Source organism: Epinephelus lanceolatus, chromosome 8 (assembly GCF_041903045.1).
Source record: "Epinephelus lanceolatus isolate andai-2023 chromosome 8, ASM4190304v1, whole genome shotgun sequence".
Taxonomy (NCBI): Eukaryota; Metazoa; Chordata; class Actinopteri; order Perciformes; family Serranidae; genus Epinephelus; species Epinephelus lanceolatus.
Genome location: NC_135741.1, coordinates 4,795,003 through 4,812,245, shown reverse-complemented (window position 1 = coordinate 4,812,245; position 17,243 = coordinate 4,795,003). Strand labels below are relative to the sequence as shown.

General features: G+C 40.9%; 1 protein-coding gene across 3 annotated transcripts in view; it reads right to left on the bottom strand.

Annotated features, from left to right (window-relative positions):
* Window positions 1-1,183: 1,183 nt before the first annotated feature.
* Window positions 1,184-17,243, bottom strand: part of dnmt3bb.1 (DNA (cytosine-5-)-methyltransferase 3 beta, duplicate b.1) — a 33,546-nt gene continuing 17,486 nt past the window's right edge. Inside the window, exons 3-22 of one of the 3 annotated variants that reach the window (XM_033629468.2) lie at window positions 16,512-16,662; window positions 15,881-15,966; window positions 15,642-15,779; window positions 14,755-14,898; window positions 12,469-12,627; window positions 12,257-12,364; window positions 10,514-10,655; window positions 10,281-10,403; window positions 10,057-10,101; window positions 9,855-9,934; window positions 9,094-9,206; window positions 8,811-8,994; window positions 8,224-8,308; window positions 7,980-8,125; window positions 6,046-6,136; window positions 5,619-5,764; window positions 5,252-5,337; window positions 4,970-5,039; window positions 4,763-4,881; window positions 1,184-4,465 (exon numbers count right to left, since the gene is read on the bottom strand). In XM_033629468.2, coding sequence (XP_033485359.1) covers window positions 4,324-4,465; window positions 4,763-4,881; window positions 4,970-5,039; window positions 5,252-5,337; window positions 5,619-5,764; window positions 6,046-6,136; window positions 7,980-8,125; window positions 8,224-8,308; window positions 8,811-8,994; window positions 9,094-9,206; window positions 9,855-9,934; window positions 10,057-10,101; window positions 10,281-10,403; window positions 10,514-10,655; window positions 12,257-12,364; window positions 12,469-12,627; window positions 14,755-14,898; window positions 15,642-15,779; window positions 15,881-15,966; window positions 16,512-16,662 — 2,358 coding nt within the window. In that variant the 3' untranslated portion in view covers window positions 1,184-4,323. Of the gene's footprint in view, window positions 4,466-4,762; window positions 4,882-4,969; window positions 5,040-5,251; window positions 5,338-5,618; window positions 5,768-6,045; window positions 6,137-7,979; window positions 8,126-8,223; window positions 8,309-8,810; window positions 8,995-9,093; window positions 9,207-9,854; window positions 9,935-10,056; window positions 10,102-10,280; window positions 10,404-10,513; window positions 10,656-12,256; window positions 12,365-12,468; window positions 12,628-14,754; window positions 14,899-15,641; window positions 15,780-15,880; window positions 15,967-16,511; window positions 16,663-17,243 lie in introns of all 3 variants that reach the window. The other 2 variants (XM_033629467.2, XM_033629466.2) reach the window with 2 other exon arrangements.

Genomic DNA, 17,243 nt, shown 5'->3' with positions numbered 1-17,243 from the left:
CTACTTAATTTTACTTTGTGTTTATATTTTAGGCCTATACCATAACTTGTATTATATTTTGTCTTAGATTCAGTTTTTGCATTTATTTGCGTGATTTTCTATTTTGTAGATCTTGTAGTATTGTTGGAGGGTCCCAGAGCCCCAAGATTTCCATTGCTAACAACTTCCTCAGTGTAGCCTAATTGTTCATATGGTAATAAAGAACACACAGTGCCCTGTCCTCACCAATATTGGGCATTAAATGTAACAGTATGGTGTGGGCCCAATTAATCACTGTAAATAGCCTCTTCCACAAGGCCACAATCAAACTACATTCAGATGAAGTTAATTACTAACGAGACAGTCTTCCAGCCTCTATCCTTTCTACACAACACTAGAAAGAGTTGTTGCAGTCAGCTCACAGACTTCCTTAGTCTTATGGCGAGGTCTTCCATCTCCATGGTATTGCCCAGATTTTGCACACTGTAAAATTGCTGCTCATTACTTGCAAGCTTTTTATGGATAAGCATCTTCTTAGCTCATTAACCCAAACAAATATATAAACAATATTTTCAAGGGCAGAGCTTTTTCAGAATATGCTCCATTTTTACAGATTAAAATCACTCAGTCAGAGACAACCACATTTTTCTGTTGACTCTCAAATTTATGATGGGTTGTATGTTCTGATATATATTTTTTATTTCTATTCTTTTATTACATTTTTGACTTGCTGCTGTACATAAAAAAAAATTGTATTCTTTTTTTTTTATATACTTCACATTTTTAAAAATTATTTGTGGAAGTGTAAAATCAGTACAGCAGATTTTTTTCCATGATCAAACTCCTCCTGAAGCAATTAATCAACTAGTTGTTAAACAAGAGGCCAGTATTGATAACTGATGAAGCACTGAAGTTATTTATCATGTACATTTCCAACCATTGTCAAGTCGTCTTATTAGCCCACTTTAGTGGATTTTGACAGTTGCTTTGACAAGCAATTTAAAGACATGAAGGTATATGAATTTGTCATTGTTTTTATGACTCTATATAACAAACAACTGATGGAGTCACTTAAAAATAGTCCATTAACCAACAATGGAAATAGCCTTTACTTGCAACCTTATTAACCTTTAAAGACCACTCAGAGTAAATATTAAAACAAAAAATAAATGCACAAAAATAATACATATTTGACACACAAGACTCAGGTTTTTAGCAGCCAAGCTGCCTTTTATTGGTAAAAATTATATATAGGTTGCTATAAGAAGTACACAAACATAAAAAAATACATCAACACTTTGCCACTATTCAAATGAAGTATAAAAATAGCACAGAATCTGTTCTTTTGAAATGCTTTTGCACTTTAGATTCATAAAAAGGCAATAAAGCGAAACAAAAAAAATCATTGAATGTGATTCTGATAAAAGATAAAGCACTAAAAGGTTATAACAAAAGAAACTGTTCTCAGATATTCACACTCAAGCCTACAATTACACTCAAATGGTTTACATCTAAATAACACAAGGTATTAAAAGCTATTGATTAATATGCTCTATATCTTGCTATAACATTAAAAATTTAAAGAAAGCTTTATACTGTTAATATATACTGTATTTGTTCTCAATATAAAAAGTCTTAAAAGAGCAGTTAAAAAAGAAAAACTATTTTTTTGTGTACTGTTTTCAAGCAAAACATTCAAGCTCAGCAGTATTAATGAAGCATGTAAACAATTACTTTTTTGGTTTTTAAGGGACTTTAGAATCAGACTTGAAAACTGAAAGAGGCCCCCGGTGGCCCTTTAAGGGGCCTTTTGAGCACCACAAAGGAGTCAATATATTTCTAAATGAACTGGTCATTTTAACATGTAAAAAAGATGTTCTTTGAGGAGGCTTGTGCATTTGTGTTTCAAAAAATAATGTAGTTCCTGGTCAAACAAGAGAGTTTAAACACTTGTAAACCTTTCTATCGATACAGTACGCAGAACATGGTGTAAAAAAAGTTCCAGTGATAAAAAAACAAGCTATATATATACACACAGGGCATATAGGAGCATAAAGCTACAGTATATATTCACAGAACAGAGATCCTACAGGAGGAGTGATGTACAGTTGCCCCTTTGTCTGAGGTAATGCCCATTTAGGTATGATTTGGTGACAGCCAACAGCATTTAAAATCCTCCAGTTATCAAAACAAGTAGAAAAAGGTTATTAAGAAGGACAGCACCAAGATTTGTGTTTGGTCACATGAAGGGAATCAGTACCAAAATAACCTGTTCAGTAAATCCCTCTGTCTGGTAAGCATAAGCATACAGTATGACATGTGATTGCAGGCAAAACCAAAAATGTTTATCATTATTAAGGGGTTTTAAAAATCTACATTGCTGCAGAAGTCTTGCAGGAAAACAGGAAATCCCTCTGGGCAGGAATGTGCACCACATCCTACACATTCAGTCTCCTGTTTTCTCACATGATGTAGAATTATTTGTACATACTGTATACCAAAATGTGTAAAATGTGCACCACACAGTATCGACCAGCATCAGAGATGATTTTCACTTTTTGGAAACTGGAAAAACTCCTTTGAACCAAAAGTAGTCAGTGGTAAGATAACATAAGATACTGTGTGTTCACCAGTGTTTCCTGCCATCCAGTCATTACAGTGAATTAAAACAATGTTGTCTTTAAGATAAAAATCTAAACATCTACAGTAGGATAAATGCCATCACCCTTTAACACTTAGCTGTCTGGAATGGTCAAAAAGACAAAACAATTATCTAAAATTCTGTTTTTGCATTGGCTTGTTTCAAGTATTGTACAGTATGTAGCTATCAGGGAGATGTCGCGGTGAAATTCTAACTCAATGTGTCACACTATCTATACAAAAAGTTTTTATAAAATCTTTAATAAAAGGTTTTTTCTTTTTTTTTAAGGAAGCTAGTTTGCTCATATGAACTCATCTCAGAGCAAATGACAAAAAGTAATATTTTCTTCTCTCTTTCTTTTTACATCAACAACAAAAAAAGAACATAAACTCATCTAAATATAAAAACAAAAAATCCTGCTTCATCTCCAGGTTTGCTTGTGGTGCACTAGCTTTCATTGCTGAATGTATTTTCCTGCAGAGTGCTTTGTTCAAACACGACTCCACGGTCAGGACATACAACTCTAATATCTGGGAACTTTTAACAAAGTCAGGGTCATTCAACGAAGATAAAAGATTATTTGTAAGCACTGATCTATTACCACTCCGACAAGGAGGGTATTAAATGCTGGCAAATTTGTTGTTTTATCCAGGTTAATCATTTAGTAGAGTTCCCAGTTAGTAGAGCTGTACGTCAAGATGTACACCTTTACAATCTGGGAACATTTAAACTCGTCATTTTGACAAAGACAAAAGATTATTTTGTAAGCGTTGTACAACTACAGCTCGCACAAGGAGTGCTGTTAAATTAATTGTTTGATCCATCTTAATCATTTATTCTCCAAAACAGTTGTGGATATTTATAATCTGAGAATTTAGGCAGAAAATCCTGATGTCATGTTTTGGCTTTTTTAGACAGACTGACCCTGCTATGAGAAAATACATTCAAGCCTGAGGCTAGTGGAACAGCAGGAAGCCCAAAAACTGTCCGTCTAATGACTTTGGTTCAAGTGTTTTTGTTTATTTTAACAGCCTGTACAAACAGCCTGTTGTCACATATTTTAATCATCTGCTAAATGAAGGGATGAGTGACCTCTGACATGTTTTACACTTCCTAAAAAGTAAAAAAAAAAAGGTTTGATACAGAGCCACTTAGACAGCTGTATCGTCGGTGCCATGTTGTTCTCTATTTTTCTACAACTACTAAGTGTTGTCAAATTAAAAAAAATGCCTTTTAATGGCATTTAAAACAAAAAGGAAATCCTGTTAAAATCACTGTACAGGCCTGATGTTAAAGAACACAGCAGAAGAGTCAGTGTGTCGTCATCTTTTCCCTTTAAACTCTGCTGAACCTTCAGACAGCAGGAGCACTCTACTGTCCGCCCTCTCTGTCTGACAATACGGGGTAGTGATAAACCACAGCCTATGCTGCATTTATGTATCTCTGCATTAGTGTGTGTTATGTGTGTTTAAGGCTGCAGTGCATTATCTCCAGGATCCAAAAAGAGCTGGACACAAACTAACAGCTACTTTCACTATTTCCCAGCTTCAGTGATGTTTTAGTGGAGCTGCCGGCCAGAGTGGAGACATCTTCAAGCTCTTACGATATCTGGCTGGCGGCTGATGTTTGTCGGAGCCGGCATCACAATAGAAAAGCTGGTGTTTAATCATAGTTGCATCTGTTTTCTTGGTGATGGGTGGCATCTATTCACAGGCGAAGTAGTCTTTCAGTGGTGCGAACAGATGCCTGATGACGGGGACGCTCCAGGACCGGCCCAGGAGTTTCTGCCTTGCACCGCGACCCATGTTGGACACGTCAGTGTAGTGGACAGGGAAGCCGAAGATCCTGCAGGGTGAGAAAATACACAACCACTATTACAATCAGAGTCACAACAGTGCTGTAGTGGTATGACACCAACATTAGTCACTAACATGCCTTCTGTTGTCACAAAAATGCCGTTGCCTTTGAGCTTTTTAGCAGCCCAAAATTCATGTAATACTGTCATTTTATTTGCTGATAGGCTAATGACAGTCAACAAGGCAAATGTCAACTGATGTACAGCCGATAAATCTGTGCATCCCTAATATTTAATCTTTTGTCATTTTAAGGTTCTTTATTTAACAGTGTGTGTTTCCTGCTCACCTCTCCAGCTCAGTGCACCACAGTATGTCCTCCTTCCCGTTCATCAGGACAGGAAAGTGCTGATCCTTCCCTTGTTTGATGGAGTTGGAGCGGGTAGTGATGGTGCGCACCTTCCCAAACTACAAAACAATGAACACAAAGGTCAAACAAGTGCAACCAAGAAGCCATTTTGCAAATAAAGGACTGTATTCTGTAGATATATCAAACCTTTGCAACTCTGCCGTGATCCAGACAGTCCTGCAGCTCCAGTTTGTCCATCCCAGAGGCACACAGAGGCCTGGAACAGAGAGGAGTCATCACATTTACATACTGTATATATCTGCTGTCAAATGCAAAACTTACATTCAATATATGTGGATTACAGTAAAATATTTAGCCTTAGATACTACGATGTAGCATGCTGACCGACACTGAAAAGTCACAAGTTATGTGTGAAGAAGACAGGATTCAAAAGTGTTTCTGAGATGATGGTGAGTTGTTTTTTCCTACCTGTTCATGCCCGGCAGGTTTCCCCAGAAGTATCGTGCACGGTGAGCAGCAGAGACCTCGATAGCGTCAATCATCACAGGGTTACACTGCAAACACAACAAAGACACTCTTTACTCATAAGTTCATGGTTACTATACTGTAATTCTTTCTCTCTGTTTCTCACAGGAAACAAATACCGTTGCAGAAATTTGGGCTTACAATGTATAACTAGGAGGTTAAGCCAAAAATTATGCTTCAGACTGATGTCTTGAACAATGTCTTCTGGTAGATGTAAAAGAATTAAAGAATTATCTTTCCTACATGGATGTCCCTGGTTCATGTTTTTGATATTTGCAGCTGTTTACCCTCTACAGTCCACGTAACTCACCTCCAGGAATCGTGAGATGTCCCTCTTGTCGTTGACGCCCATGGCGACCACGTTCTCAAACATCCAGAAGAACGGCCGGTCCTCTCCTTCTTTGGGCTTGGCCTCGCTCAGCAGGCGGTAAAACTCAAAGAAGAGCCTCCCTGTGCCTTCTGGAGCAAGAAAACAATGTTAGAAAAAACAAAACAAAACAAGAACACATCCGCCAACCTGCTTCAGTGCTTCTGTACAGACTGACCTTCTCCCTAATGGAGTTTACTAATATGACAACCTCCCAGTGGTGACTCTGGTTACAGTAAAATAAACTACCACAGCCATTCGCTGCTCAAACTCTTGGATACATAAAACAAACTTAAACTATGTTTTTCTGACATACTAAATAGTTTGGTAGTCTGAGTCTCTGACATGACGTCCTCTGGCAGGTACCTACCATAGAGCCCTTTCCTGGCTGGATTAACGATTGACAGGTCGTTGCAGGGACTCCCTCCGATCACCAGGTCAAAAGGGCCCCACTCCTGGAGCTGAGAGAGACAACAGCACCACCAAGTGTTAGACTGAGGGAGTGACAGCTACTGCATGAATAAAACAACGAAGTGACACTGAAACACAAGGGTAGACTTCCTTATTTTTCATGTTTCTTCTGCAAATTAACTGACAAAACTGTGAGATTTATACCTTTAATTAAACTACTAATATCTATACTAGTGATTTTTGGGTATTTTAACTTAAAAACTGACCTACATGATTAGTTGACAATCAAAAAAAGTTGCTAATTAATGTATTTTTGATTGACAAATCAATTATATTGACTCAGCTACAAATCCAGCAACATGAACACGACTGCTAATTTAACCCACCATCTAAACTCTAACATCTACCCAGTCTTTGTCCTCTCTTACCACACACACATGCACGGACGCGCATGCACGCACACACACACACACACACACACACACACACACACACACACCTCCTTCCCCAAACACAAGACCCTTTTACAGGAGGACAATGAGGGAAAAGAGGAATGAAAGAGATGAAAAGAAAGAAAGAAATAAAGTAAGACAGACAGAAAGGAAGAAATAGGAATTAAGGAGTTGAACACACACACACACACACATTTACACACTCGGTCAGTGTGACTAACAAGTGAATGGGTTTCTGAGGGGATTTACAGAGGTTGAAACTGCTCTTTGTCCTCTGAACTGAACCAAGTTACTGCAGCTGCCAGCCTGTTTGGTGTGTGTATGTGTGTGTACTATGTTATAACACACTTATTCACTTTCTTTCTGAGAGTTAGACTGATGCCACTTTCATGTCTGTTCATTAAATATGGAGCTCATATGGAGTCAGGAAGTGGCTAGCCGAGCTTAGCGTGACTACTGTTTGCGAACACATATGTAAAAAAAAACCTTTTTTGGGGGGGAGTAACGTCATCACAGCGACCCTCATTTATCAAACTGATGTACAAATCAGAGCAAAAAAGAAAAACAAATTAAGCTTTTTCTTCAAAAACTACACACATAGCTATAAATGTCCCGTGCAGGTAGACACATAAAGGATAAATGTTTGCACAACACAAACCTGAAACTAAAGAAGAGCATTTCTCCAAAGTGACAAAGTTTAAGACAATCAAATCTCCACACATGCAATCAGACACAGTCTGAACTCTGTACATGTACTTGTCAGTACGTTAACCAGCCAGAGTTAAAGGGCAGGAAGGGGAGAGAGACCATAGCGATTTAGCAGCAGCTAAGAGTACGGCGGAAGCTATGGCAGAAAAACCTTAAAAGCATCCCAGAAAAGTTTCCAGAGTGGATGCTCCAGATAATAAGAGTCTCGGTGTTCACACGCAGGTTTAAAGCAAAAAAAGACGGCTAGCTGTTGTAGATTACCTGTGCAGTGCCTGTTCAAAATGTGCCTGTTAGAAGAGTGTGCCAATTGCTGCTCAGTTGGCACTGCTCAATCAAGTCCTCGACATGATCTGGCCTTGTCTTTCCCCTCTGCCCTTACTTGTGTGGGAACAGAGTGTGGAGGTGGAGATGTGGTAAGCTCACCTGCAGGCATGCCTCACCATCACGTCTCGACAGTGTTTGTGTAATTACTCTTACTGTGAGAGGTGGGACTGCACGTTTCACAACAATTAAAATAGTCACTGGAAGTGTTTTTGATGTGTTAAGTATGGACAAAAGTTACTGAAACCAAGTTTACACAAAGTAAAACCCAGGTTTACTTTGATTCATCCATTTTGTGTTTGTATTCAGACACTCAATACTTGTCTTGGAAGTACTGGAAATGTAAAAAGGACAGGAAAGGTACGTTATAATATAAATATTAGACGACTGAAACAACAACATTTGTACTTACATTTTTCTTTGTGATGTTCCTGACATCATGGACGTACTGGATCTTTCCTTCATGTCTGACAACACCCACTGAGATGGAGTCCTCACACACCTCTGACGCCACGTACTGGTCCACCTTAAAACCCAGGTCCCTTAGAACCAGGTAACCTGGAGACACAGACACACCGTTTGTAAGATGCATTTAAAATGAATGAATAAATCAGCTCAAATACATTAGTATTGTTTCTCATTATTCACACACTCACCAGTCGCGATGCCGTCAAACAGGGAGAGGACTCTGATTGGTCGTCTCTGCTCTGCAGGGACTGCTGGGTAAATCTTTGGTTTCTCCTGGAAGATAAACAAAGGAAGTTGCAGAGGAATTAGGAAAAATATTTCAGGCATCTCTGACGCTTGTTCTTATCTCTGCAGCTCGTGGATCTGCTGGTCGATAGTGAAGGTTCAGAAGAAACCCTTATCATAAGTTTCATTTTTTATTCAGATGGATGATGGCGTTTTAAGAGCTAAAAAATTCCTCACCAATGAAAAATCTGTTGGCACATTTTCTGATCACAACATTTTCTCATCATTATTACTGGAAGACCGATGACCAGCTCTGCTGATTTTAACTGAAACATTACAATATGATGCAATCCAAGTTTCTGCCTTAGATGTATCATCCAACCATTATGTCTGCCCTCAACAAACAACATTGCTGTTGTATCTCACTTGGGCTGCAAATAATGATTATTTTCATCGTCAACTGATCGGTTAATTATTTTCTAGATTATTAGAATAGTTCTTTGGCCTACAAAAAAACATCTCTAAAATAAAAGCATTCAGAGTGACTCACAAACTCCTGTCCGTTGTCATTGGCGAAGAACGCCTGCAGCTTGAGGCTCCAGTCGTGCCGTCGCTTCAGGACGCCGTACTGCAGCAGCGGCTGGCACATGTAGCATCGCCACGGGTCCAGATAGCGAGCGTTGTTAGATGCACCGGGATCAACCAGGATATCCAGACAGTCGACGCAGAAACACCTGCAGGGTGGAGAGGAGATGGTTAACAGTCATATCAACACATCGACGGAGCAGGAAGTAGTTAATGTGCTGTATCTGCTCTGTGTGTTTGTGTCGCACCTGCAGCAGTTGGCGTTGCCGCAGAGCAGAACCTCTCGACCTCCGCAGCAAACAGTGCAGTAGGACTGGTAACCGTCATCGTCGTACATGTAGGACATCTCCAGGTACACATCCTGAACACACACACACACACAAAAAAACTTGTTGGTTATACTTCACACATCAAGCTTTAGTGAAACCCTTTAACACAGTCTGATTTAACAGAAACGTGAACATTTTACTGATTTAAAATTTGTGGTGCAGTGAAGAGCAAGGATGTGATCTAATGTAAAGTTCCAGGAAACTCGGCATGACTCACAATGACTATAATTTCCCCCGCTTCTTTTCTTTGCCGACGGGAACTGTGGTCAAAGTTCAGTCATCCAGCTTTTACTGATACTCTGGTCAGTTTTCCTGGTCATCATGTGGTTAACCAATCTGTCACGTACCAGTTTTACTGCTGCCTCTCACAGTGACTCAGCCCTTTTTCCCTTTTTCCTTTTCAACAAAGTTTCTTTTTTCTTGCTCCTCTAAACACATAACGTTTGGGATAAGATATGTCTTAAACTGAACTGTGTAAAACATGAGTGCCATTCTCTGAAACTGGAGCACTTAATTCAAGTCATTATCACCTTTACTAAGACCCCTGAATGCATCACGAATATGACCAACACAGCTGAGCACAAAACGCCACCTTCAGGAACTCATATAAACATCACACCTAATAATTGAATGAGATGAGCTGCTGATTTTGTAAAACAATTAATAGTTTGTTGCCATACCTTGCATGTTTGGCACAGGCCTCCTTCAAACAGCGGGTGGAAGGTTGCGACTCTCATCTTTCCACAAGAGAGACAGAACTCTGCCAAGACACACACAGAAACAAACACACATCAATCAACAGTCGTAAAGTAAAAATGAAATGAAGCTTTTGCACAATTAATTCCCATCAGTCACACGGAAACAGTGTCAATGTGTTTTTACCTTCTATACTTCTTTTATTCTTCAGAACTTCATTCACCATTTGTTCTGAGAGGAAACAAAGGACAACGTTACAAAGCATGAAAAGACAAACATTTTCATTAGCTACACTTTTTCCTAAACAAGGTATGATATCATATCGTTGTCTAAAGAATGAATATAAAGTTGTATCATGGTGAAACTAGTGATTTACACCTCTAACAGTGAATTAGACCTTTGACCTCTACCTCTGCTGTAGGACTCCTCGGGCGCGGCCTTGCTCTTACAGAGGCTGACTCTGGGCCGCTTCGCGCTGGGGAAATACTCTGGCAGGGAAACGTCGAGGACCTGATGGTCCAGAGGGTTACTGTCTGCAGGGGGACAAAGACACACAAATTTAACTCCTTGCTGAATGGCAAATTTGGACGCAGTTTTTTTGATGAACAGTATTCGACTGGTTTTGTCCTGCTGTCTTGCTCACCGGCCGTGTGTGTGGGTTTGAGTCCCTCCTCTCCTTTGGGCAGGAAACCACCGTTGGCCCAGTCCAGCATGGGTTTGACCTGGTCATCGGGATTGTCCGACTCGCAGGGAGGAAACTTCTTCTCCGCCCGGATACTGGCCATCTGTGAGTGAGAGATGTGACATGAAGGCAGTTTTAGATGAAACAAAAGTAAGCATTCAAAAAGTATCAAAAGTATGTAGCAGAAGTGTTATTTTATCATATATTACATTATTAAATTATCATTGCAGTGCATCACCCTGACAGGTTTTGTGACCATCAGAGAAAATATAAAACAAAAACTAATCGAACAAAGTTCTTAAACTCTTGAACATTCCTCCTCGTTTTCTAATCCTCGAAGTACAGAAGCGAGACACTGACAGGCAGACAGAGAAGGTGAGAAAGTACAGCAGGTTCTTAATCTTAATAAGACGCTTGAGTGACAGTCGAGGGTTGTGACGCGTCAGAGGGATGCAGATGAGGCGAACGAGGCAGACGAAACACTGGCTACAAGAAGAGAGGGTGAGACAGCAGCAGCATGAAGAGGCCTGCAGTCACACCACTGACAGAAGAGCACATCTGTCAGCTACACGTCATTGAGAAAACAGAAAGAGAGCGAAACCATAAAACAAACACAGACGAGAATGAAAGATGGAGAGGAGTCAGAGGGAGACAAAGGAAACAAAGACGGACTGTTTACACAAGGTCAAAAATCAACTTCTTGTGCATCCTTTCGGAAGGTTAACACAAATAAAAATAACTTAAAGAAAATTAAGTGCATTTTCGTAAGTATTTTGCACATACAACACCGTCACAACATCAACAGATGTTGGACAGGACTGTGTGTACGACTCTTTGAATGAGACACAAATAAGACAGAAGTGCTTATAAACAGCATATTACTGCAGCTTTCACTGCTGGTGATGTGCGAAGCAGCCATATTGGATTTTGAGGTCGGGGTGGTGAGGTTCCTCGTACTTTCAAATGGAATGTACCTTTAAATATTCTTTGTTTGGGTTGTGTTGTTGATGTGCTGACTGGCAAACTAGCATCTTGAATCTGTCCTGTCGATCTTCCGGCATGTTATTTCCTCTCATGCAGGTGCAGAACGTACGTGCTGGTTGGCTGTTAGCTATAGTTTTTGCGGCTTGTTCAAGTGCAACTTTTTGGCCACGACACATGCAATTAAAAGACCGTAAAGATTTTTCACATAGATTATCTCAGGTGCAATCGCATATTTTCTGCCTGTCTCCAGCTGCCTCTTGTTGTCCGTCTGCTTTATAATCTGACATTTCTTCTTTCTCTGCTCTCGTCATCCTCTCTTATTTTATTGACAGGATGAGATGCAGGTAGTGATAGTGTGGAGAACTCCCTTTCACACATCTGTGTTTATTTTATCTGGCTAATGGTGCAGGAACACACACACGCACGCACGCACACACACACACACACACATAGCGCTGTAAACATGCATTATTGCACTTTCAGTGAACCTCACAGTATGTTTTTACAGCACATGTCAGATCAGCCCACTAACACCTCACCAAACACACACACACATATTCAATGTAACTGGAGACACCTGCACTGAGGAAGAGGAGGGCAGGCTAACTCTGCCCTGCGAATAAAAGGAAAGGTAAAGTGAAGATGAAGTGGTTTATATCCCAGAGAAAACTGCTGTTGTTTCATTTCAAAAAGTTCCACCTAATCCACCACATCTCTCACCTCCAGTGCTTGGAAGATGGCCCTGCGGTACGAGGCCAGCTTGGTGTAGGAGGCCTGGCTGAAGAACTTCGGGAAGGCGGTGATGGAGTCCAGTTTGTCAGCTGAAACCTGGAGAGGAAAAAAAAGTGGCATCAAACAAAGTACAAACTCACAACTGTTATTTTAATTCCCGCCTTCAAACAGTCTGTTTGTTTTTTTCTTCTTTTCCTCACCTCAGAGAACTTGCCGTCTCCAAACCACTGCAGCCACCTCATGCCGTGGCTTGCCTGCCGTTTGCCAGTGGCGCGCCACGTCACCACGATGCCTGGCCACCAGGAAAAACCCTTGATTTTCCCCCACACCAGCTCGCCGATGCCAAAGCCCTTGTTGTCCTTGGTGGAGGAGGGAGAGGAGAGAAAATGTCACTGTCTTGTACTTTGTACTAGTTTGCAAAAAATGTCTCATGACACATTTTGTTTCTGAGACACAGGAACGGTTTGAGGTATGGAGAAGAGAATATGAGGGCAGACAGTCACATTATTGATTTGATGTTTTTTGGGAACCTCTTCCTTTCCCTGATACTGCAGCTGCTGAGGACAGAGGAGAGAAACCAGGACGCTTTGGCAGAAAAATCTTCTTATCTTGCTGCCTTGATGAAAGGAGCATGAGTGGGCAGCAGAGGAGAGGAAGAATTAAGGCACCTAAAAGTCAGTTATATTGCTGGTTTGACATAAATCTGTAAACATATCTGTAGTAAGTAAAAGCTGTAAACCTCCCTGCACATATTTGTTTGCCACTTCCAAAAATCTTGTCTTGGATGAAGATACAGTTCAAAGAAAAATTAAGAAAGAGGGGGAAGTTTTGAAATTTTGGAAGAAACATCTAAACTTTTTTCGACAACTACAACTGAAAGCTTAATTTAAATAAAGATTACATTTCATTTTTATAAATAACCTTGGTAAGAAGATAGGTGTACACAGGGTTTTGTTTAAGATTGTAGTGACTTTGACCGTTTATGTGAATGAGACAGAAGTAAGAGCAAGTTTTCCTCCACAGATCAATAAAATAGTGGATTTTATTGAGATTAAACGTCCACATCTTTGAAGCATCGGTGTTCGTCCACCTTGGTGTCTCTCTCCACCCGTCTGGAAACACATTGTCATTCGCTTATTTGCTCAGGTGTTGCCTTTATCTCTGCTGTTCGCTTCGCACTCCAGTCTTTAAAGAAAAACATCAAACGTCCCTCGTAATGCCATAATTGACATGTTTTTCTTTATTTTGAACTTTAGGTGTGCTGTTTTATGAGCAGGTGGGATTTCTATGCTTGCAAACAAATCCCAGTTGAGCCGGCACTATGTGATCCTTCAGTCCGTCTTAAGAGAGAAAGCCCATTAGGCTTTGTAATGGAGTCTGACTCCTCTAAAGGATGCTACGCTCCACCGACCTCAGCCTGGATCAAGTGAAAACACACACCAACACACTGAGACACAGCAACATACACACACACAAAAAAAGCACGTGCACTGGGAAATGTCAAAGGAGCACATCGAGGTCCGTATGACCTGCACCACACACACACACACACACACACACACAAACACAGGCCTGGCTGTGCAGACTGGTGGTCGTCATGACCTGAATGAAACTATTGATACAGAGCAAACACTGCCAGACTGTGTGTGTGTGTGTGTGTGTGTGTGTGTGTTTGTGGCCACCTGCACCAACACAAGGCCAGGTGGAGGAGGCTCTGTGGTCTGTGAAGGGAGTTACCCTCCTCCTCTTTCTGTCACTGCCAAACCTCCACTTCCCCTTTTTAAAATATGCTGTCCCTCCTGCATCGACACAGCTGGCTCACTCTTACTCTTTTCCTTTCCCTTTGCTCATCTTCAACCCTTCTCCAAGAGAGCTTGCAAGATATATTTCTGATCTCTGGAAGTTCAATTATAACCTTTTTATAGTATATTTGAATAACCTGGAAGTGTGAAAGAAAGTGCTCAAACCTACAAGGCTGCACAATCCTTTAAATTCGTTCCATTAATAATAGAAAACATTTAGGAATGCTAAATTTGATCTTCATCATTGCTTTGTGCACTTAGTGCTGCCTCAAAGTTAAATTTGGCAGCCAACTGTAAGATGACTATATAACCAAGCAAAAAACAAATATGTTGAGTACCACGTTTGGTGACGACTGGATGAAATGCGCATTAAATTTCACAAGATTAAGGTTGAGCAGTATCTACAAGAACTTTCACCCCCGGTTCGTCTGAGAGCCTGATGTGACTGTTACTTCTGAGGGACTGTGTTAGAATAATGCAGTATTCATTAGGAGTGACTTAAACACATGTTGAGAAACATCTGAAGCATTCTTTGGAGGACTATGTGCATTTTAAGACATGTTCCGACTTCCTGTTTTTATGTCTTTTTCGTCTTTGAAGATCTTAAAAGTCAACTATCTGCCCCTGTGAGTGGATGCAGGTCTAGTTTGTATCCCTGTTATCTTATTGTCTCACACTTCTTACATTGTACTCTGGCTGGACCTCAGAGCTGGAGGAGGTGCTGACGCTCTGGGCCGAATCTTTGGAGTCTTGTTCCATCAGCTCTAGACGAGGGGCTTCGGGGACCCCGCCGGACACAACCACAGCTACTCGAGGACCACCTGCACACTGTCAGAGAAAGAGAGACACAGAGAAGTTTATTAGACTCAGAGGTATATTTGTGCGAGACCAGAAGACAGAGAAAGACATGCGAGGTACTTTTTTTCCCAGCTGTCATTAACCCTGCTTCAAGTGTGTTTTTTAAGTGTCTTTTAAGAGGTGCTCTTCACCTGAGGACAGGCTGTTATGGAAACATGAACATATTGAATCTCCACCACACACACGGTCAGACACACGTGTCATCTCCATTACACATCTCTACGGCTTTGTCGAAGACTGGTTGAAAGAATTTAAGTGCCTGATTTGAACACTGTCCTTGATCTGTGTCTAAACAGGACGTCAGTCAAGTTTATCTATGGATTGAAAAAAAGGATGGAGAGACAGGAAAGAGATTGTGAGGGTTTTTTTGCATTTAATTTTTATTTTAATAAACTGTGATCCCAAACAATGAGGTCTTTACCCTTGGAGCAGAGGACAAGATCAGCCACCAGACAACAGGGACAGTAAATAATAGCAATTGCTGTGTTATGCCCTCGTTACTGTTTAGAAAGCGTGTGATATATGTAGTTGTGGACATCTTACGTCTTACCTACCGGCTGTTAATGGAGATACCACGATGTTGGGGTAAAGATGATTATACAGGAGTCTTAATGCAACTTTAGTCTGAGCTATACTTTAATGACTACACCTGGTTGCACGGGAAGGAGGTATACGGTACACTCACGACAGCACTGAACTTTGTGTGTGTTTACCAGTAACATGCTTTGCTCCTGCTTGCGGTTCTGTCTGCGAGGTTTGTTGTGTCCGTGCGGGTTCAGACCGGCCTGGAAGATGGTTCTGGGTCGAGGCGTCTGTCTCAGACTCAACTGAGACGCTCCTGAGGTCTTGTCCTGGAAACACACACACACAAACTCAGTGGATTTAATGTCACAGTTCCCCCAAGGAAGACTTATCAAAACACTTCCACAAAATTTAGTATCAGCGGTCATACCTCGCTGTAGGAGTCCCAGGTAGTTTCCTCCTCCTCTGACTTCTTCCTGTTTCTCTTCCTGTTTCCTCTCGTGCACTGGTTATCTTCTGAGAGGAGACAGATGAGATCAACAGATGGTTCGACAGATGGCCGAAATGAAACTCAATATTTTCAAGGGATAACTTGCAGGCAGAATGTAGCAGTGCAGTCTCTGTTGTTTTGTTTCTGTAATACACCATGTTAGATTTAAAATGTGACAATGCCTTTGAGGTTTAAGTGCTGAATGTCAGCCTTGAAGGAACCAGTTTATACCCAAGTTTCAGGAGACTGCAGCAGGTCAGTGAGCTCAAACATACAGGGTGTTTTTGTAGGATGAAAAAGGTTGAAAGTTTCTAACTGGCAAAGTCACAAATCCCTTGAGTGTCCCGTGAATCTACAATTAATATAAGTTTCCTTTATGGAAATTTGAGACAACTATAGGACGTGTAAAATAAAGTTTTACAGACTCTGGCAATTTTAGACTCATATTTTTAGGGCATTTTAAATACAATGTGCTGCATTACAGAGACAACATAAGAAATACATCACTTTCTAAATACTAAACCACTGAACACTTCATTTGTGTGTGTGTGTGTGTGTGTGTGTGTGTTACCTTGAGGTGAGGCGGCATCTCCGTTCTGCTTGGGGCTGAAAGGAGAAGGCGGTTCGGCAGCGGTCAGAGGGCTGTTCTCATTGGTCAGCTCCACTCCACTGTCATTCTCTGATAGGCCCTCAGCTGGAGGCGTGTCTCCGTTCACCGGCGCCTGAGGAGAGAAGAAGAAAAACAACATTAGGGACGGTGACTGAAAGGTAAAGCAGTTAAAATACTCTCAATATAACATGCACTTAACCCTAACCCTTATTTTTATTGTTAAGTCTAGAAACCGCTTTATAGAAGCTAATGAGGGATAAAGACCGACTCAGACAGAAACAGGAAGTGCTGCCAGTGATAACACACCTTCACCCAGCCTCCACCTGCCCACCCAGAGCTGAGGATGATTACAGTGTCTTTGATTTTCTGGCTGACATCAACACTCAAGAGCCTTAGATAAAACCTGTCAATCCATCCAGGATGCATTACGTCCACAGTATAGTGTAGTAAACACTATCTATCTGCTATTAAGTTGTCACTTGTTATTCCTGTATGTCAATAAACGCATGCTATGAATTAATTTGCAAGAAACTGAGCTGCGTGTTTAACCTGTTGAATCATGGCTCAAAGCGCAGACCATCCAACATCTTCAAATCTCAAAGCGCCACGGATGATTGCTCTGCCAGACACTCTTGTCGGCTTTCCAACTGGGTTGCTCATTTCCAAAAAACTCTGGGCTGTTTCCCAACATGC